Source organism: Coregonus clupeaformis, chromosome 29, assembly GCF_020615455.1.
Source record: "Coregonus clupeaformis isolate EN_2021a chromosome 29, ASM2061545v1, whole genome shotgun sequence".
NCBI classification, from domain to species: Eukaryota; Metazoa; Chordata; class Actinopteri; order Salmoniformes; family Salmonidae; genus Coregonus; species Coregonus clupeaformis.
Window position 1 is genome coordinate 47,612,410 of NC_059220.1, and position 19,388 is coordinate 47,631,797.

Consider the following 19,388-nt stretch of genomic DNA (forward strand, 5'->3'; position numbering starts at 1 on the left):
GCGCCGTGCTCTACCAGCTGAGCTACAGAGGACCACAGAGGATCCTTGACTAGTCTCTCAAAGCACTTCATGATGACAGAGGTGAGTGCTACGGGGCGATAGTCGTTTAGTTCAGTTACCTTTACTTTCTTGGGTACAGGAACAATGGTGGCCATCTTGAAGCAGGCAGGGAGAGATTGAATATGTCCGTAAACACACCAGCCAGCTGGTCTGCGCATGCTCTGAGGACACGGCTAGGGTTGCCGTCTGGGCCGGCAGCCTTGCGAGGGTTAACATGTTTAAATGTTTTACTCACGTCGGCCATGGAGAAGGAGAGCCCACAGTCCTTGGTAGCAGGCCGCGTCGGTGGCACTGTGTTATCCTCAAAGCGGGCGAAGAAGGTGTTTAGCTTGTCCGGAAGCAAGACTCAGTCTCTGCGACGTTGCTGGTTTTCCTTTTGTAGTCCGTGATTGTCTGTAGACCCTGCCACATACTTCTCGTGTCTGAGCCATTGAATTGCGACTCCACTTTGTCTCTATACTGACGTTGTGCTTGTTTGATTGCCTTGCGGAGTGAATAACTACACTGTTTGTATTCTACCATATTCTTAGTCACCTTGCCATGGTTAAATGCAGTTGTTCGCGCTTTCAGTTTCACGCAAATGCTGCCAACTATCCACGGTTTCTGTTTAGGGTAGGTTTTAATAGTCACAGTGGGTACGACATCTCCTATACACTTCCTGATATACTCAGTTACTGTATCAGTGTATTCGTCTAAATTATTTTCGTAAGCTACCCGGAACATTTCCCAGTCCGCGGAATCAAAAAAATCCTGAAGCGTGGATTCGAATTTGGTCAGACCAGCGTTGAGTAGTCCTTAGCACAGGTACTTCCTGTTTGAGTTCCTGCCTATAGGAAGGGAGAAGCAAAATGGAGTCGTGGTCAAATTTGCTGAAAGCAGGGCGGGGGAGGGCCTTGTAAGCATCGCGGAAGTTTGAAAGCAGTGGTCCAGTGTTTTAGGAGCACGAGTACTACAGTCGATATGTTGATAGAACTTCGACAGCCTAGTCCTCAAATGTGCTTGATTAAAATTCCCAGCTACAATAAATGCAGCCTCAGTATATGTGGGTTCCAGTTTGCATAAAGTCCAGTGAAGTTCTTTGAGGGCCGTCGTGGTATCGGCTTGAGGGGGGATATGAACGGCCGTGGCTATAATGGAGGAAAATTCTCTTGGGAGATAATACGGTTGGCATTTGATTGTGAGGTATTCTAGGTCGGGTGAACAGAAGGACTTGAGTTCCTGTATGTTACTACAATTACACCATTAGTTGCTAATCATGAAACACACACCTCTTCCCTTCTGCTTCCAGGAGAGATATTTATTCCTATCTGCGCGATGAACTGAGAATCCCTCTGGCTGGACCGATTCTGACAGAGTATCCCGAGAGAGTCATGTTTCCTTGAAACAAAGTACAGGCCCTGATGTCTCTGGAAACAAATCCTTGCCCTGAGCTCATCTACTTTGTTAGCCAAAGACTGAACATTAGTGACTAATAAACTCGGAAGCGGTGGGTGGTGTGTGCGCCTCCTAAGTCGATGATTGATTGATTCCTACTGATGTTGACAAGACTGTCCCCTTCTTCCCCTTCTGTTACTGACAGCTTCCGATAGAACGGCACAACAGAAGGGCACTATGCCTTACAGAGATAAGTGAATGTCAGTAATATCTGTATTACAGTGAAAAGGAAGCTAACATCTTTCTGTGCCCAGCCATGACTCAACTCTAATTATTTCGCTTTTCATTATGAGCATGACCTCAGGGCGACCCCTCAAGTTTCAGCTCATTATATTTCCAACCAGCCTTTTCTGTCTGAGATAATTACCTGGCCATCGCTATCACCGAGGACAAAGCAGCTGCAGACCAGCCACCTGTTTACCCTATGGGTTATTCTATGGGACTATATGAGAATACTGATCAAAGCAGTGGTGTCACGGTAGCTCTGTCTGTATAGAAATACGGAGGATTTGATATCAAAGGTAGCGTGACACAAGTGTGCAACAAGGTGGGTTGCAAAGCCCTTCCAACTTTGGATACCAGAAACATTTGTTTATTTTATTTAACCTTTATTTAACCAGGTAAGCCAGTTGAGAACAAGTTCTCAATTACAACTGCGACCTGGCCAAGATAAAGCAAAGCAGTGCGGAAAAAACAACAACAGCACAGAGTTACATATGGAATAAACAAAACGTACAGTCAATAGCACAATAGAAAATCTATATACAGTGTGTGCAAATGTAGTAAGTTATGGAGGTAAGGCAATAAATAGGCCATAGTGCAAAATAATTAACACTGGAGTGATAGATGTGCAGAAGATTATGTGCAAATAGAGATACTGGGGTGCAAATGAGCAAAATAAAAAACAATGTAAATAACAATATGGGGATGAGGTAGTTGGGTGGGCTAATTACAGATGGGCTGTGTACAGGTGCAGTGATCGGTAAGCTGCTCTGACAACTGATGCTTAAAGATAGTGAGGGAGATAAGTGTCTCCAGTTTCAGAGATTTTTGCAGTTCGTTCCAGTCATTTGCAGCAGAGAACTGGAAGGAATGGCGACCAAAGGAGGTGTTGGCTTTGGGGATGACCTGTGAGATATACCTGCTGGAACGCATACTACGGGTGGGTGTTGCTATGGTGACCAATGAGCTAAGATAAGGCGGGGATTTGCCTAGAAGGGATTTATAGATGACCTGGCGCCAGTGGGTTTGGCGACAAATATGTAGTGAGGGCCAGCCAACGAGAGCGTACAGGTCACAATGGTGGGTAGTATATGGGGCTTTGGTGACAAAACGGATAGCACTGTGATAGACTACATCCAATTTCCTGAGTAGAGTGTTGGAAGCTATTTTGTAAATGACATCGCCGAAGTCAAGGATCGGTAGGATAGTCAGTTTTATGAGGGCATGTTTAGCAGCATGAGTGAAGGAGGCTTTGTTGCAAAATAGGAAGCCAATTCTAGATTTAACTTTGGATTGGAGATGCTTAATGTGAGTCTGGAAGGAGAGTTTACAGTCTAACCAGACACCTAGGTATTTGTAGTTGTCCACATATTCTAAGTCAGAGCCGCCGAGAGTAGTGATTCTAGTCGGGCAGGCGGGTGCAAGCAGTGTTTGATTGAAGATCATGCATTTAGTTTTACTAGCGTTTAAGAGCAATTGGAGGCCACGGAAGGAGTGTGGTATGGCATTGAAGCTCAACTTTAGTTGTCAACAAATTATTGTAAAAAAATTGCTTAATACATTACTCAACTGTACTGTTGGTCTGAGAATACATGGATGATGGTGAAAATTATTTATAGCTAGGTGAAATAGGGCAGTGTTTGATGAGTATAGTGTCCATATTAGGACAGCATCATACGTCCAGCTTAGGTCGAAATTTCTGTACAGTACAGGAGAAATAAAGTTTCACATTCTGTTTTTTCTCACCACTTGATGTCATCAGTGTGCCCGGTGTAGTGTCTCTGGAGCTGCTCGTCCACGTTGTACAGCACCACAACAGATGCAATGAAGTAGACCGTCTCTCCCGTGGGTAGCAGGTACAGGTTACAGCGACAGTCACGTCCCCTGTACCCATAACTGGGCATCTAGGTCAAGATCCACATAACTTCAAAAGGACATCAACTGTAGCCTACATATTAACCAATCTAGTTTGATTGAATTCAATGAGGCACTTAAATAAAAGCTGCTTGGCCCCTTATGCCACCGTAGTCTATATTTACAACCTATCATACAGACACCCTCTGTGACCTTCCTGAGTTCCAAATGGATAATTCTGTAAGATACGATTGACGCACTTCTGTTGAAAGTATATTCTACCTCTTGGTGATGTCATTCGGAAACACAATGTCAACTTTCACTGCTATGCGGACGACACACAACTGTACACTTCAATGAAACATGGTGAAGCTCCAAAATTGCCTACCCTGGAAGCCTGTGTTTCAGACATAAGGAGGTGGATGGAAGCACATGTTTTCCTTTTAAACTCGGACAAAACAGAGATGTTAGTTCTAGGTCCTAAGAAACAAAGAGATCTGCTGTTTGATCTGACAATTAATCTTGATGGTTGTACTGTCGTCTCAAATAAAACTATGAAGGTACTCCGCGTTACTCTGGACCCTGATCTCTCTTTTGACAAACATATCAAGTATATTTCAAGTGCAGCTGTTTCCATCTTCGTAACATTGCAAAATCTGAAATGTTTTGTCCCAAACATTATCCAGAAAAACTAATCCATGCTTTTGTCACTTCTAGATTAGACTACTGTAATGCTCTACTCTCCGGCTACCTGGATAAAGCACTAAATAAACTTAAGTTAGTGCTAAATACGGCTGATAGAATCTTGAATAGAACCAAAGAATGTATCATATTACTCCAGTGCTAGCCTCTCTACACTGGCTTCCTGTTAAGGCTAGGGCTGATTTCAAGGTTTTACTGCTAACCTACAAAGCATTACATGGACTTTCTCCTACCTATCTCTCTGATTTGGTCCTACCGTACATACCTACATGTATGCTACGGTCACAAGACGCAGGCATACTTATTGAATTTCTAAGCAATCAGCTGGAAGCAGGGGTTTCTCCTATAAAGTTCAATTGTTATGGAATGGTCTATCTATCCATGTGAGAGACACCGACTCAGTTTTGACCTTTAAGTCTTTGCTGAAGACTCATCTCTTCAGGAGGTCCTATGATTGAGTGTAGTCTGGCCCAGGGGTGTGAAGGTGAACGGCAAGGAACTGGAGTGACAAACCGCCCTTGCTGCCCTCTCTCCACTGGGATTCTCTCCCTCTGACCCTATTACGGGGACTGAGTCACTGAGTTACTAGTGCTCTCCCATGCCATCCCTAGGAGGGGTGCGTCACATTGTGCCTTGCTTTTTTCGCTATACTTGACTTGAGTGGGTTGAGTCACTGACGTGATCTTCCTGTCTGGTTTTACACCCCCTCGGGCTCGTGCGGTGGAGAATAACTTTGTAGGCTATCCTCAGCCTTGTCTCAAGGTAGTAAGTTGGTGGTCTGTTGATATCCCTCTAATGGTGTGGGGGCTGTGCTTTGGCAAAGTGGGTGGGGTTAGTCCCGTGTAGTTCAGTTGGTAGAGCATGGCGTTTGCAACGCCAGGGTTGTGGGTTCGATTCCCACGGGGGGCCAGTATGAAAATGTATGCACTCACTAACTGTAAGTCGCTCTGGATAAGAGCGTCTGCTAAATGACTAAAAATTTAAAATGTTATATCCTGCCTGGTTGGCCCTGGCCGGGGGTATCGTTGGACAGGGCCACAGTGTCCCCCAAACCACCCCCTGTCTCAAGATTGTAAGATCAGTACAACATGCTATGAAAAATGAGGGGCATGGTGTCCTCTCACCCAGGAAACGGTTTAGGTTGAGGAAGTGGGTCATAACCGTGCATAAAGGTCTACCTTCAGACACCATTTAGATTAAAGTTTTCTTTCTGGCACTGGGGCTTTTTGAGCTTTGCAATTGGTCTCTTTCTTTGCTGGCTTTTCTCTCACTTCTTATGGAGACTCTATACAGTGGGGGAAAAAAGTATTTAGTCAGCCACCAATTGTGCAAGTTCTCCCACTTAAAAAGATGAGAGAGGCCTGTAATTTTCATCATAGGTACACGTCAACTATGACAGACATATTGAGAAAAAAAGTCCAGAAAATCACATTGTAGGATTTTTAATGAATTTATTTGCAAATTATGGTGGAAAATAAGTATTTGGTCACCTACAAACAAGCAAGATTTCTGGCTCTCACAGACCTGTAACTTCTTCTTTAAGAGGCTCCTCTGTCCTCCACTCGTTACCTGTATTAATGGCACCTGTTTGAACTTGTTATCAGTATAAAAGACACCTGTCCACAACCTCAAACAGTCACACTCCAAACTCCACTATGGCCAAGACCAAAGAGCTGTCAAAGGACACCAGAAACAAAATTGTAGACCTGCACCAGGCTGGGAAGACTGAATCTGCAATAGGTAAGCAGCTTGGTTTGAAGAAATCAACTGTGGGAGCAATTATTAGGAAATGGAAGACATACAAGACCACTGATAATCTCCCTCGATCTGGGGCTCCACGTAAGATCTCACCCCGTGGGGTCAAAATGATCACAAGAATGGTGAGCAGAAATCCCAGAACCACACGGGGGGACCTAGTGAATGTCCTGCAGAGAGCTGGGACCAAAGTAACAAAGCCTACCATCAGTAACACACTACGCCGCCAGGGACTCAAATCCTGCAGTGCCAGACGTGTCCCCCTGCTTAAGCCAGTACATGTCCAGGCCCGTCTGAAGATTGCTAGAGTGCATTTGGATGATCCAGAAGAGGATTGGGAGAATGTCATATGGTCAGATGAAACCAAAATAGAACTTTTTGGTAAAAACTCAACTCGTCGTGTTTGGAGGACAAAGAATGCTGAGTTGCATCCAAAGAACACCATACCTACTGTGAAGCATGGGGGTGGAAACATCATGCTTTGGGGCTGTTTTTCTGCAAAGGGACCAGGACGACTGATCCGTGTAAAGGAAAGAATGAATGGGGCCATGTATCGTGAGATTTTGAGTGAAAACCTCCTTCCATCAGCAAGGGCATTGAAGATGAAACGTGGCTGGGTCTTTCAGCATGACAATGATCCCAAACACACCGCCCGGGCAATGAAGGAGTGGCTTCGTAAGAAGCATTTCAAGGTCCTGGAGTGGCCTAGCCAGTCTCCAGATCTCAACCCCATAGAAAATCTTTGGAGGGAGTTGAAAGTCCGTGTTGCCCAGCGACAGCCCCAAAACATCACTGCTCTAGAGGAGATCTGCATGGAGGAATGGGCCAAAATACCAGCAACAGTGTGTGAAAACCTTGTGAAGACTTACAGAAAACAAAGGGTATGTAACAAAGTATTGAGAAACTTTTGTTATTGACCAAATACTTATTTTCCACCATAATTTGCAAATAAATTCATTAAAAATCCTACAATGTGATTTTCTGGATTTTTTTCCCTCATTTTGTCTGTCATAGTTGACGTGTACCTATGATGAAAATTACAGGCCTCTCTCATCTTTTTAAGTGGGATAACTTGCACAATTGGTGGCTGACTAAATACTTTTTCCCCCCACTGTAGGTAGGCTCGCTTAATATTAATGGTGCCAGAGATGCGGGAAAGAGGAGTGTGTTGGGTGAAAATGTAAAACAAAGAAAAGAACAGGTGTTGTTTCTGTAGGAGACACATAGTGATGTGGTGAATTAAGTTGATTGGGGGCTCTGGTGGAAAGGGGCAAGTGTGCTGAGCCATGGGACAAATGTTAGTGCAGGGGTGGCAGTCCTTTTTGTACCGGGTCTGTCTGTAAAAATTAGCTCCTCAAAAGAGGTGTATAGGGGTAGACTGCTTGTAGTAAAAGCAGAAATTAACAACAGGGGTTTTGTCTTTATAAATGTGTATGCGCCTAACACAGGGAGAGAGAGGGGGCTTCTATTTGGGTGCCTTAGACAGGAACTCTCACAGGTATCGCCTGAGGAGACGCTGGTGGTCGGCGGGGACTGGAGCTGTACGACTGATTTGACAAAATACAGTAATGGGGAGGAGCCTCATTCAGGCTCAGTGGGGGTGTTAAGGGATATCATTAATCAGTTTGACCTAGTGGACTTTTGGAGAACTAGACATCCCAACACAAGACAGTATACATGGGTGAAGGTCTTTGGGGCTAGGGTGAGTGATCGATTTTACATGTCCAGGAATCAGAGCAATAGGCTATTGGGCACTACCATTGACCCGGTCGGTTTTTCGGATTATCACATAACCATGGCTCGGCTGTCTATTTCATCAGGTCCTCGGCAGGCATACTATTGGAAGTTTAATGTAAAGCTCTTACAAGATGCCACTTTTTGCTCAGGTTTCCAGACTTTTTGGGAAAGGTGGGGGCAGCGACGAGAGGAGTATGAGTCTCTGAGTCAATTTTTGGGCAGCTCTGACTCTCCTGCCCAATAAAGGGGACTTGTGAATTTAAGAACTGGAGGCCTGTGGCATTGCTCTGTGCAGACTACAATATATTTGCCAAGGTCCTCGCTAACAGACTGAAGTCCCATCTGGACTCTATAGTACACAAGGACGAGACATATTGCGTACCAGGACACTCAATCACGGACAACTTGTTTTTAATCAGGGACAAGTTGGACTTGTCGAGAGGTTCTAATGTGAACTTTGGACTGGTCTCTTTAGATCAAGAGAAGGCTTTTGATAGAGTGGACCATGAGTGTCTGTTTAATGTGATGTCTGTAATTGGGTTTGGGGAAAGGTTTTTGGCCTGTGTGAAGATGTTGTATGCTGGGGCATCATGTATGGTCAAGTTGGAAGGGGGGCTCAGTAGGCTAGTCTGGTGAGGCGGGGCATTAGAGAAGGATGCCCTCTATCAGGGCAGTTATATACACTAGCCATTGAGCCTTTTTTGGCCTGCTACGCAGGAGACTGCAGGGAGTGTGCTGGACAGGCATGGGTGTGTTGACAGGCATAGCAGCGTCAGCGTATGCAGATAATATTTCTGTGATGGTCAGGGATGGTCGGGATATGCAGGCACTAGAGACTAGTCTGAAGGTGTACAAGAGAGCTTCGTCAGCTAAGATAAACTGGGGCAAGAGCAAAGCTCTGTTATGTGGGGCATGGGGGGATAGGGCCCCTCCTCTGCTTCCAGTGGGTTTGCAGTGGGGTTGTGAAGGGCTTAAAGATCTGTGGGTGTACCTGGGCTCGGAGAGGTGGGTCAGGAAGAACTGGGAGGGGCTGTCACAGGCAGTGGTGTCGAGACTAGCCAGGTGGACGTGGCTCCTGTCCCAAGTGTCATATAGAGGGAGGGTGCTGATAATCAACAACCTGGTGGCATCTTCCCTGTGGCATAAACTGGCTGTCCTCAACCCTCGCAGACCTGCAACACAAGCTGGTGGATTTTTTCTGGTCGGGCCATCACTGGCTGAGGGCGGCAGTGTTGTATATGTCCGTAAATGAAGCAGGACAGGGCCTGGTGGAACTGTAGAGCAGGGTGCCTGCATTCCGACTAAAGACGGCGCAGAGACTGCTGTACCATACTGATGTCGGATGGAGGGAACCAGCATGCGCGCTGCTGAGGAGAGCAGGCGGATTAGGTTGGACCGGCAGCTATTCCTCAAGAAGCTGGAGGGGCTGAGTACAGCAGGTCTCTCTGATTTTTACTCTTCGGTGCTGAGGGCCTGGCAGCTACTAAGGCCCACACGAGAAGGAGGTGTGGAGCCTGGGCTGTGGGTGTGGGAGGAGCCTATCTTCCACCCTGCAGAGGCGACTGATGGCAGCGGGATTACTAAGGCTGGGTGACCTCCGACTGCTGGGGGAGGAGGGGTGGAAAACCCCAGAAGTCGTAACACAACAAACAGGACTAACATCTCTTAGGCTGCTGGAGAGATTCCTGGGGGAAGTCCAGGAGGCACTGTCTGAGCCGGTAAGGGGGGTGTTTGAGCGGCCAAAGGGGGAGGGGCCACCAATGTTTCCACCACTGCAGGTGACGGCAGAGACTGGGGACTGGCAAGGGGGTCTGGAGGACTTGTTAGATTTTAACACTCCGAGCCTGGGGGATTTTGAAGGGGTGGAAGGTAAAGCCCTATACAACCTCTGTATTTAGGTAAGGAACATTAGGAGCCTAACAGGAGTGAAGGCACATCAGTGGCAGGGGGTATGTGGGGCAGAGAGTATGGTGGGTTTTAGATGGAAGGGGCTCTACAAACTCCCAGTGTCAAAGAGGTCAGGAGACCTCCAGTGGAGGGTTCTACATGGAGCCCTGGCCACTAACAGCTGGTTGACACGGGTTGAACCGGGAGTTGGACAGGGATGTCCTTTCTGTGTCATGAGTGAAACTGTGATTCATGTGTTTTCTTTGAGAGGTTGGGGGTGGAGTTTACTGTCGGGATGTTTATAATGGGGTACAGGTATTCAAATAACGAAAAGGCCAAATGTGTGGTGTTGAATTTTCTGTTTGCTCAGGCAAAGTTGGCTATTTGGCTAACAAGGAGGAACAGGGTCAAAGGTGGGGGGATAACACACCCTTTACTATTATTTCATGGGATGGTCTCTGCGTGCCTTAGAGTAGAATTTGAGTTCTATAAAATGATAAAAAGTGTGGAGATGTTTCAAGAGATATGGTGTGTTGGGGGGGCTGTCTGTATAGCTGGGGAAGATGGTCTGGATATATGGTTGTAGAAGTGGTGAGGTTTGGGTTATTGTGATGTGTGGTATTGTTTTTGTATCGTGGGGTAGGGGGCAAGGTGAGTATTCAGTACAGGGGGTATTGGTAATTTTGTAAGTTTTATTTTAAGGGGGGGAGGTGAGGTTTTAATGAAATGAGAATGTGTCATGAAAGAAAGACTAAATGTCAAAGTCTCCCTCTCTCCCGGAGGACCTGAGCCCTAGGACCATGCCTCAGGACTACCGGGCCTGATGACTCCTGGCTGTCCCCGTCCCCAGTCCACCTGGTCGTGCTGCTGATTCAGTTTCTGCTGTTTTGCCTGTGGCTATGGAACCCTGACCTGTTCACCAGATGTGCTACCTTGTCTCGGACCTGCTGTTTTCGACCCTATCTCTCTCTCTCTCTCTCTCTCTCTCTCTCTCTCTCTCTCTCTCTCTCTCTCTCTCTCTCTCTCTCTCTCTCTCTCTCTCTCTCTCTCTCTCTCTCTCTCTCTCTCTCTCTCTCTCTCTCTCTCTCTCTCTCTCTCTCTCTCTCTCTCTCTCTCTCTCTCTCTCTCTCTCTCTCTCTCTCTCTCTCTCTCTCTCTCTCCCTCCCTCCCTCTCTACCGCACTCGCTGTCGCGACCCTATGAAAAGCCAACTGACATTTACTCCTGAGGTGCTGACCTGTTGCACCCTCTACAACCACTGTGATTATTTTACCCTGCTGGTCATCTATGAACGTTTGAACATCTTGACGAAAGATCTGGCCTTAATGGCCATATACTCTTATAATCTCCACCCGGCACAGCCAGAAGAGATTTGGCCACCCCTCATAGCCTGGTTTCTCTCTAGGTTTCTTCCTAGGTTCCTGCCTTTCTAGAGAGTTTTTCCTAGCCACCGTGCTTCTACATCTGCATTGCTTGTTGTTTAGGGGTTTAGACTGGGTTTCTGTACACGTACTTTGTGACATCTGCTTATGTAAAAATGGCTTTATAAATACATTTCATTGATTACATTTGATTGATTAGGGAAAAAGATTTATTGGAACATCCAGATGTGACTTTGTACATTCACACCTGTGCAATAGAATGCAATCTGAATCTAACTTTGGCAAATGTGTAACCTCACAATACATGGGGGGATACATCTCGCGAGTCGCAATACATCTCTGTCCTGAAAGCGTGGACTTTCAAGCCTATTGTTATAAACATAACTCAAATGTTGTAATGCCACGTAACAATCCGTTTCTTATCTTTTGAAATATACAGTACAAGTCAAAAGTTTGGACAAACCTACTCAATCCAGGGTTTTTCTTTATTTTTACTATTTTCTGCATTGTAGAATAATAGTGAAGACATCAAAACTATGAAATAACACATATGGAATCATGCAGTAACCAAAAAAGTGTTAAACACAATCAAAATATATGTTATATTTCAGATTCTTCAAATAGCCACCCTTTGCCTTGATGACAGCTTTGCACACTCTTGGCATTCTCTCAACCAGCTTCATGAGGTAGTCCTCTGGAATGCATTTCAATTAACAGGTGTGCCTTGTTAAAAGTTAATTTGTGCGTTTGAGCCAATCAGTTGTGTTGTGACAAGGTAGGGGGGGTATACAGAAGATAGCAATATTTGTCCATATTATGGCAAGAACAGCTCAAATAACCAAAAAGAAATGACAGTCCATCATTACTTTAAGACATGAAGGTAAGTCAATACGGAAAATGTCAAGAACTTTGAAAGTTTCTTCAAGTGTAGTTGCAAAAACCATCAAGCGCTATGATGAAACTGGCTCTCATGAGAACTGTCACAGGAATGGAAGACCCAGAATTACCTCTGCTGCAGAAGATACGTTCATTAGAGTAACCAGCCTCAGAAATTGCAGCCCAAATAAATGCTTCACAGAGTTCAAGTAACAGATACATCTCAACATCAACTGTTCAGAGGAGACCAAATAGGGTTGTCTTCTGTATACCCCCCCTACCTTGTCACTGCACAACTGATTGGCTCAAACGCATTAAGAAGGAAAGAAATTCCACAAATTTACTTTTAAGAAGGCACACCTGTTAATTGAAATGCATTCCAGGTGACTACCTCATGAAGCTGGTTGAGAGAATGCCAAGAGTGTGCACAGCTGTCATCAAGGCAAAGGGTGGCTATTTGAAGAATCTCAAATATAAAATATATTTTGATTTGTTTAACACTTTTTTGGTTACTACATGATTCCATATGTGTTATTTCATAGTTTTGATGTCTTCGCTATTATTCTACAATGTAAAAATAGTAAAAATAAAGAAAAATCCTTGAATGAGTAGGTGTGTCCAAACTTTTGACTGGTAGTGTACATTTAGCTTTTTGAAATGTACTGAACCTGCAACAGTGAAAAAAGGATACACCCAGTCCAGTTTGAGCTTCTTGTTTGGCAGGTCCGATTTGGCTTCCAGGCAGTAGGTATCCACAAGGTCTTTGGGCATGTACATGGTGATGGGTCGTCCCTTCAAATACATTTTCACATACCCTTCCTCTAAAAAAAGCAACAGACATTTTCAGTGGACAATTCGTCATAACTCATTGGTAACAAGAGGAGTGTTTGTGATGGTGAGAACAGTGTATGAGAAAATGAAAGTGTGGTTTAGAGACTCATGCATGAGAGGGAGATGCAAAGAGACAGAAGTTATCAATAGTTTAGAGGGGTGTTATGGTTATGAGATGTTGATGTACAATACATTTTTTGTTGCAAAGGAGTGAATTAATTTAGTAAAGAAAATGATAGATCAGCAAACACAGAGATAGATAGGCTTTTGATTCCCTTTTATTAGTAACTTCAATTCAGATAATAACAATGAACGGTGCAAAATGAACAGCAGGCAGTTTGCATTGTTATGTAGCATCATAGCATTTGTTTAATGTACAGTACAACACACAAGTAAACAAGAGAAGACAAAACAAGCAAAAACATAGGCTTATGGTGCCACAGCAAGGGAATGAAAAACCAAATTCGAACAAACCAACCAGAGGACACACAAATAAGAGTCAAAACCATGTCAATATGTGACCAAAAAAAAAGAAAAAGAAACACAGAAAAAACACAACAACAACAAAAAACTGAAACATGACAGTCATGGAGAGGAATGTTTTTTTCCAAATCCATTTTTACATCCACGGTTACCACAGAACCTCTTTCACCTAATGCCAAAAGCTGGGATAGTTCTAGCTTAGTAACAGATTTGGAAGTACTGGCTGGGGGATTTGATGGGGCTCTTGTAGCTTTGCGTGTCTAAGGGGGAGTAAGGGGTGTAGGACGACTGGCTGACTGACTTTCTTAGGGGGAGAGCGAACGTCGGGGTCTTCCTGACTCCATTGGACTTGACAGACTTGTCAGATGCGCTCTTGGAGTCAGGCGCAGTGGGGGGAGCGGAGGAACGGCCAGACACGGCTGCTGCGTTGGATTTGGGCGCCTCAGCGGTTCCGGTCCTTTTTGACGGACGGGCCAGATATATCTGCACGGTTACTAGGTAGGTGAGGTGGTAGAGTTGGAGAGGGGCCAGAAGGAATGGGGAGGAGGGGTTGGTAGAATATATCCAAGTTAGATGTGATTGACAACTGGCTGCTATGCTACAATGGACGACCACAAAACATCGGACTGGTACAAGACAAGCTACGGTATCTACTGGGTAACAACCACAGGTGGGCTAAAGTACTGGGGCTCAAGTCAAGTTTGAGACTTTTACTAAAAGAGTGCATCAGTAGCTCAACCTATAACTAATGTCTATGATAAATCTGACATAATAAAGCAGCTCTTTTTGGTCTACTTTTGCTGGCATCAAAGTGAATAACATGAATGTATTATTTAAATATGTTCACTTCACTTGACCCAGCATTTACTATGGACCTGCCTTTTCTTTTTGTTTGGTTTTTCCGATGTATTTATTTTTCCACTGTCGAAGATGACAGCCTTGAATCTGGCTAAAGGACCATGAGTTTCACAACAGTCTGCTTCCAAACATGTCTCTTTCTCAATTCATCTCTCTTTAGCCAAGCTTATGGAAATTAGCAACAAGCTGTGCATCAAAAACAAGAGAAGGCAAGAGAAGGCTAAAGCAACTCCAAAAAGATTTCAAATATTATAAAGTAAAGACTTTGCATCGGCTTGTAATGCAAACAGCCCTTTTGAGGATACAAGCACAAGAAAATCGGCTTGTTGTGCTCTGAAACGGGGACTCTTAGAAGATCAGTGTTCACTGCAGGAAATATTTGGTGGGGTTTCTATGGTGACAAGGACAAAAGAGCGCTGTGTGGCTGTGAGCAAACACATCTAGAAAGTGGCAATTCCACACTACAGTTAACAGCTAGTGTAACAGCAGCACTGCAATCACTGCAATCAACCACACACAGTTCAAACTCTCAGTGTGTTAGAGAGTGTTTATTGGTCCACTGTTGGCTGACATATTGGGGAGGGATACTATCACACTCACTGTCAACTCAACCCCACCCCTACCATGGGGCAGCTCTCTGTGAATTGGGCCTATGAATCATTAAGGCAAAAGGATTCTGAGTCAGTAGCCTATACTACACGTTCTCGCATGAGACAAGAACAATAGCTGGTAGTCTAACTCTAATAGCATCAGATATGTGCAATGTAATATCTGTCCGACTACGCCAAATTGTGGCATGGCGAGATTTTAGCTACCAGACTATATCCTTGGGCGCAATTCCCATGATGGTGGGGTAGTCTGTTGGCTAAAACCCCTCCATGCCACATATGGCTCATTTATGTATATATTAACTCTTTCTTCTAAGGCCTTAGGAGAACACAATGTCCAGAGAGCTGCTAAGGTAAGGGGGCTTGAGGACCAAGGCCTACCTTTGCAGTGTGTCACTCGTCGCATCCCTTGTGAGTTCACAGAGAAGGGGACAGAAGGACCATGTGAGGTTTTGCATGGGCTCCTGACTTGGACTTACTCATCATTGTGACTTTTGTGCCTCCATTTTATGCAAGCGCCTCTTCTTGGCAACACGTAGGCTTTTGTGCTTAAGACCTTTTTTTCTATCTATCTATCTATCTATCTATCTATCTATCTATCTATCTATCTATCTATCTATCTATCTATCTATCTATCTATCTATCTATCTATCTATCTATCTATCTATCTATCTATCTATCTATCTATCTATCTATCTATCTATCTATCTATCTATCTATCTATCTATCTATCTATCTATCTATCTATCTATCTATCTATCTATCTATCTATCTATCTATCTATCTATCTTTCTGATCTACAAGTCAGAACAGGAGCAGCCAATGATTTCACATAGGCTAAGCATGTACTGTTTGTGTCACTTGTTTATTTCTTTAAGGATTATTGGAAGATTAGCTTATGATGGGCTATAGAGAGATTCTAAAAAACAGTAAACAATTTCACATATTACATGAAGGGACGGTGTCCATTGGGACTATTTAGGTATCATCTCAATAGCTGGTATGTCTAATCAGTCACACCAGCTAAATCAGCCTAATGGGTTACTGGAGTCTAATTAACCCAGCAATCAATACCATTCTGGAGATGCTTCTTTCTCATCACAATTAATCTTATCTCATGGTGTTTACTGTTACTGCTGCTGTATACAAACTCATACAGTAAAATAAATTAATAGTACAGTGAGGGAAAAAAGTATTTGATCCCCTGCTGATTTTGTACGTTTGCCCACTGACAAAGACATGATCAGTCTATAATTTTAATGGTAGGTTTATTTGAACAGTGAGAGACAGAATATGAAACAAAAAAAAAATCAAAAAAATGCATGTACAATTTTTTAAAAATTGATTTGCATTTTAATGAGGGAAATAAGTATTTGACCCCTCTGCAAAACATTACTTAGTACATGGTGGCAAAACCCTTGTTGGCAATCACAGAGGTCAGACGTTTCTTGTAGTTGGCCACCAGGTTTGCACACATCTCAGGAGGGATTTTGTCCCACTCCTCTTTGCAGATGTTCTCCAAGTCATTAAGGTTTCGAGGATGACATTTGGCAACTCAAACCTTCAGCTCCCTCCACAGATTTTCTATGGGATTAAGGTCTGGAGACTGGCTAGGCCACTCCAGGACCTTAAAGTGCTTCTTCTGGAGCCACTCCTTTGTTTCCTTGGCCGTGTGTTTTGGGTCATTGTCATGCTGGAATACCCATCCACGACCAATTTTCAATGCCCTGGCTGAGGGAAGGAGGTTCTCACCCAAGATTTGAAGGTACATGGCCCGTCCATCGTCCCTTTGATGCGGTGAAGTTGTCCTGTCCCCTTAGCAGAAAAACACACCCAAAGCATAATGTTTCCACCTCCATGTTTGACGGTGGGGATGGTGTTCTTGGGGTCATAGGCAGCATTCCTCCTCCTCCAAACACGGCGAGTTGAGTTGATGGCAAAGAGCTCGATTTTGGTCTCATCTGACCACAACACTTTCACCCAGTTCTACTCTGAATCATTCAGATGTTCATTGGCAAACTTCAGACGGGCCTGTATATGTGCGTTCTTGAGCAGGGGGACCTTGCGGGCGCTGCAGGATTTCAGTCCTTTACGGCGTAGTGTGTTACCAATTGTTTTCTTGGTGACTATGGTCCCAGCTGCCTTGAGATCATTGACAAGATCCTCCCGTGTAGTTCTGGGCTGATTCCACACCGTTCTCATGATCATTGCAACTCCACGAGGTGAGATCTTGCATGGAGCCCCAGGCCGAGGGAGATTGACAGTTATTTTGTGTTTCTTCCATTTGCGAATAATCGCACCAACTGTTGTCACCTTCTCACCAAGCTGCTTGGCGATGGTCTTGTAGCCCATTCCAGCCTTGTGTAGGTCTACAATCTTGTCCCTGACATCCTTGGAGAGCTCTTTGGTCTTGGCCATGGAGGATAGTTTGGAATCTGATTGATTGATTGCTTCTGTGGACAGGTGTCTTTTATACAGGTAACAAGCTGAGATTAGGAGCACTCCCTTTCTCAGCTCGTTACCTGTATAACAGACACCTGGGAGCCAGAGATCTTTCTGATTGAGAGGGGGTCAAATACTTATTTCCCTCATTAAAATGCAAATCAATTTATAAAATTTTTGACATGCGTTTTTCTGTTTTTTTTTGTTGTGATTCTGTCTCTCACTGTTCAAATAAACCTACCATTCAAATTATAGACTGATCATGTCTTTGTCAGTGGGCAAACGTACAAAATCAGCAGGGGATCAAATACTTTTTTCCCTCACTGTACATGTGCATGACTCCTGGTAAGGAAAGGAAAAAGCTAATCATAGATGACAATGGAGGTTGAAATGCTTAATAAGAACTTATGGGAGGATGGAAGTGGTTATGGAGGGTTGGATGATTATTGGTTGAAGGATGAACATTTTCAACACGTTACAGCACAAACGTCACCCCTGTACATCACAGCACATCACGGAACATCCTTGAGTGGTACTCTGTGAGCTGGGAACTGACCAAGTGGGCAAAAGTGGTTTAAATTATGTCATTATCACATCATTATAACCAAAATGATGACACTTTGACATCTTGCAACCAATTTTGCCTGCTGGGATGCAGGCCCTGGCTTTAACCTGGCTTTAACCTATAACATACCTTGCATTTATTTTGCACGTCTGACAAACAATGCTGACAAATTGTATGAATCCAACCATTTAATCGAACAATGGCTCAAATGGTCAGTTGATAACAGCTATCATATGTCTCTAGATTATGCAAAACAAAAGCAAGGACATTTTCCAGGGTTATGTTATGGTATGTGTCTCAAAAGCTTTAAATCTCTAACTTACAGGGAGCCACTGAGTGCATGGCATCACTGATAAGTATATAGTTGGCTCTTACCTGCATTGAAAACAGGCTCCTTAAGTTTGCTGCAGGGTGAGTAAAAACAAAAAGGTCAACACTGAACCAGGCATTGCGCCAGATAGGTTTAATCAAGTGCAGATAAAGTATTTGAAAGAAAACAAACACTACTTGATCCCAGGGTCATGTGCAGTAGGGTGAAACTTTATGAAACTGACTATAACCGGTAGGTTTCCAATAAGAAATGCTTGTTTTCGTTTTCTGTTTTTAAACATTTTGCTACGGTGTGCCCTTCTGAACACTACCCAGGTCTGGCTGTGGAGGATGAGTTATTGTTGTTAGGCTGGCTGTACCTTTCACTGGCTCTCTTGCCACTGGAGTTACTCCCGGAAGAGCCGGTGCGGGTGCGGTTGCTCTTGGAGTCGGCGCTGTCTTTACGTGTCAGTGTACCCATCGTTTCGTTGGAGTTGGTTCTCCTCACAGTGCTGGAGGAAGAGATGGTAAAATGGATGATAAATCTACCTGATGGTGCATTTTGAATAAATAGAGGTGCTTAAAATAAATTGTCTAAGGAATTAAGATTTGTTACTTGAAATGTCTTAAAATAAGTACCCAAGATTTCTCTCTCTGGGGGAGAGACAGTAAAATGGATGATACAATTACTTAATGGTGAAAGAAAGAAGCATAGCATTAATTGTCTGGGGAATAGTGTTAAAATAGGCTGTTATTGTTATTATTTTGTACCTTTATTTAACTAGGCAAGTCAGTTAAGAACAAATTCTTATTTACAATGACCGCCTACACCGGCCAAACCCGGACGACGCTGGGCCAATTGTGTGCCGCCCTATGGGACTCCCAACCACGGCTGGTTGTGATACAGCCTGGATTCGAACCAGGGGGTCTGTAGTGACGCCTCAAGCACTGAGATGCAGTGCCTTAGACCGCTGCGCCACTCGGGAGCCCAAGTGTTGTATCCCCTCAGAGATTTTTCAGTTGCAAATCCTTATAATAACTTTAATCTATCATCGGAAATATCAAAGACTTCAAACTTGATTTTGAGAGTGGTGGCAAGGTCAAGCAAGGACCATACCAGCAACCTATGAATACCATATCTACTACAAGTCCTCATATGACACTGTAAGTACAGACCGTCATAATACACCAAAGAAGGCCCTATACCAGGAAACCCGATTACTGATCCATGACAGAGAGAGACTTTTCCCTCTCTCTCCCCTGTGATTCATTCAAGGTCACATTTGTGATGGTATAAGAGGAGATGGTTGAAACATGTCAAAAAGAAGCCCATTAAAAAATGCCTTCACAAAGGAACGGCCCCATCAGCAGTTCATTGGCTGGA

The 19,388-nt window shown here is 44.1% G+C and overlaps 1 protein-coding gene across 5 annotated transcripts in view; it reads right to left on the minus strand.

The window, feature by feature from the left end:
- The window catches only part of LOC121545161 (echinoderm microtubule-associated protein-like 1), an 83,576-nt gene that overhangs the window by 26,318 nt on the left and 37,870 nt on the right, over positions 1 to 19,388 (minus strand). For 3 of the 5 annotated variants that reach the window (XM_045209225.1, XM_045209224.1, XM_045209223.1), the window contains 5 exons: positions 18,385 to 18,516; positions 18,071 to 18,099; positions 15,070 to 15,096; positions 12,600 to 12,729; positions 3,463 to 3,612 (listed from right to left, as the gene is read on the minus strand). In XM_045209225.1, coding sequence (XP_045065160.1) covers positions 3,463 to 3,612; positions 12,600 to 12,729; positions 15,070 to 15,096; positions 18,071 to 18,099; positions 18,385 to 18,516 — 468 coding nt within the window. The remainder of the gene's footprint in view (positions 1 to 3,462; positions 3,613 to 12,599; positions 12,730 to 15,069; positions 15,097 to 18,070; positions 18,100 to 18,384; positions 18,517 to 19,388) is intronic. The other 2 variants (XM_041855604.2, XM_045209226.1) reach the window with 2 other exon arrangements.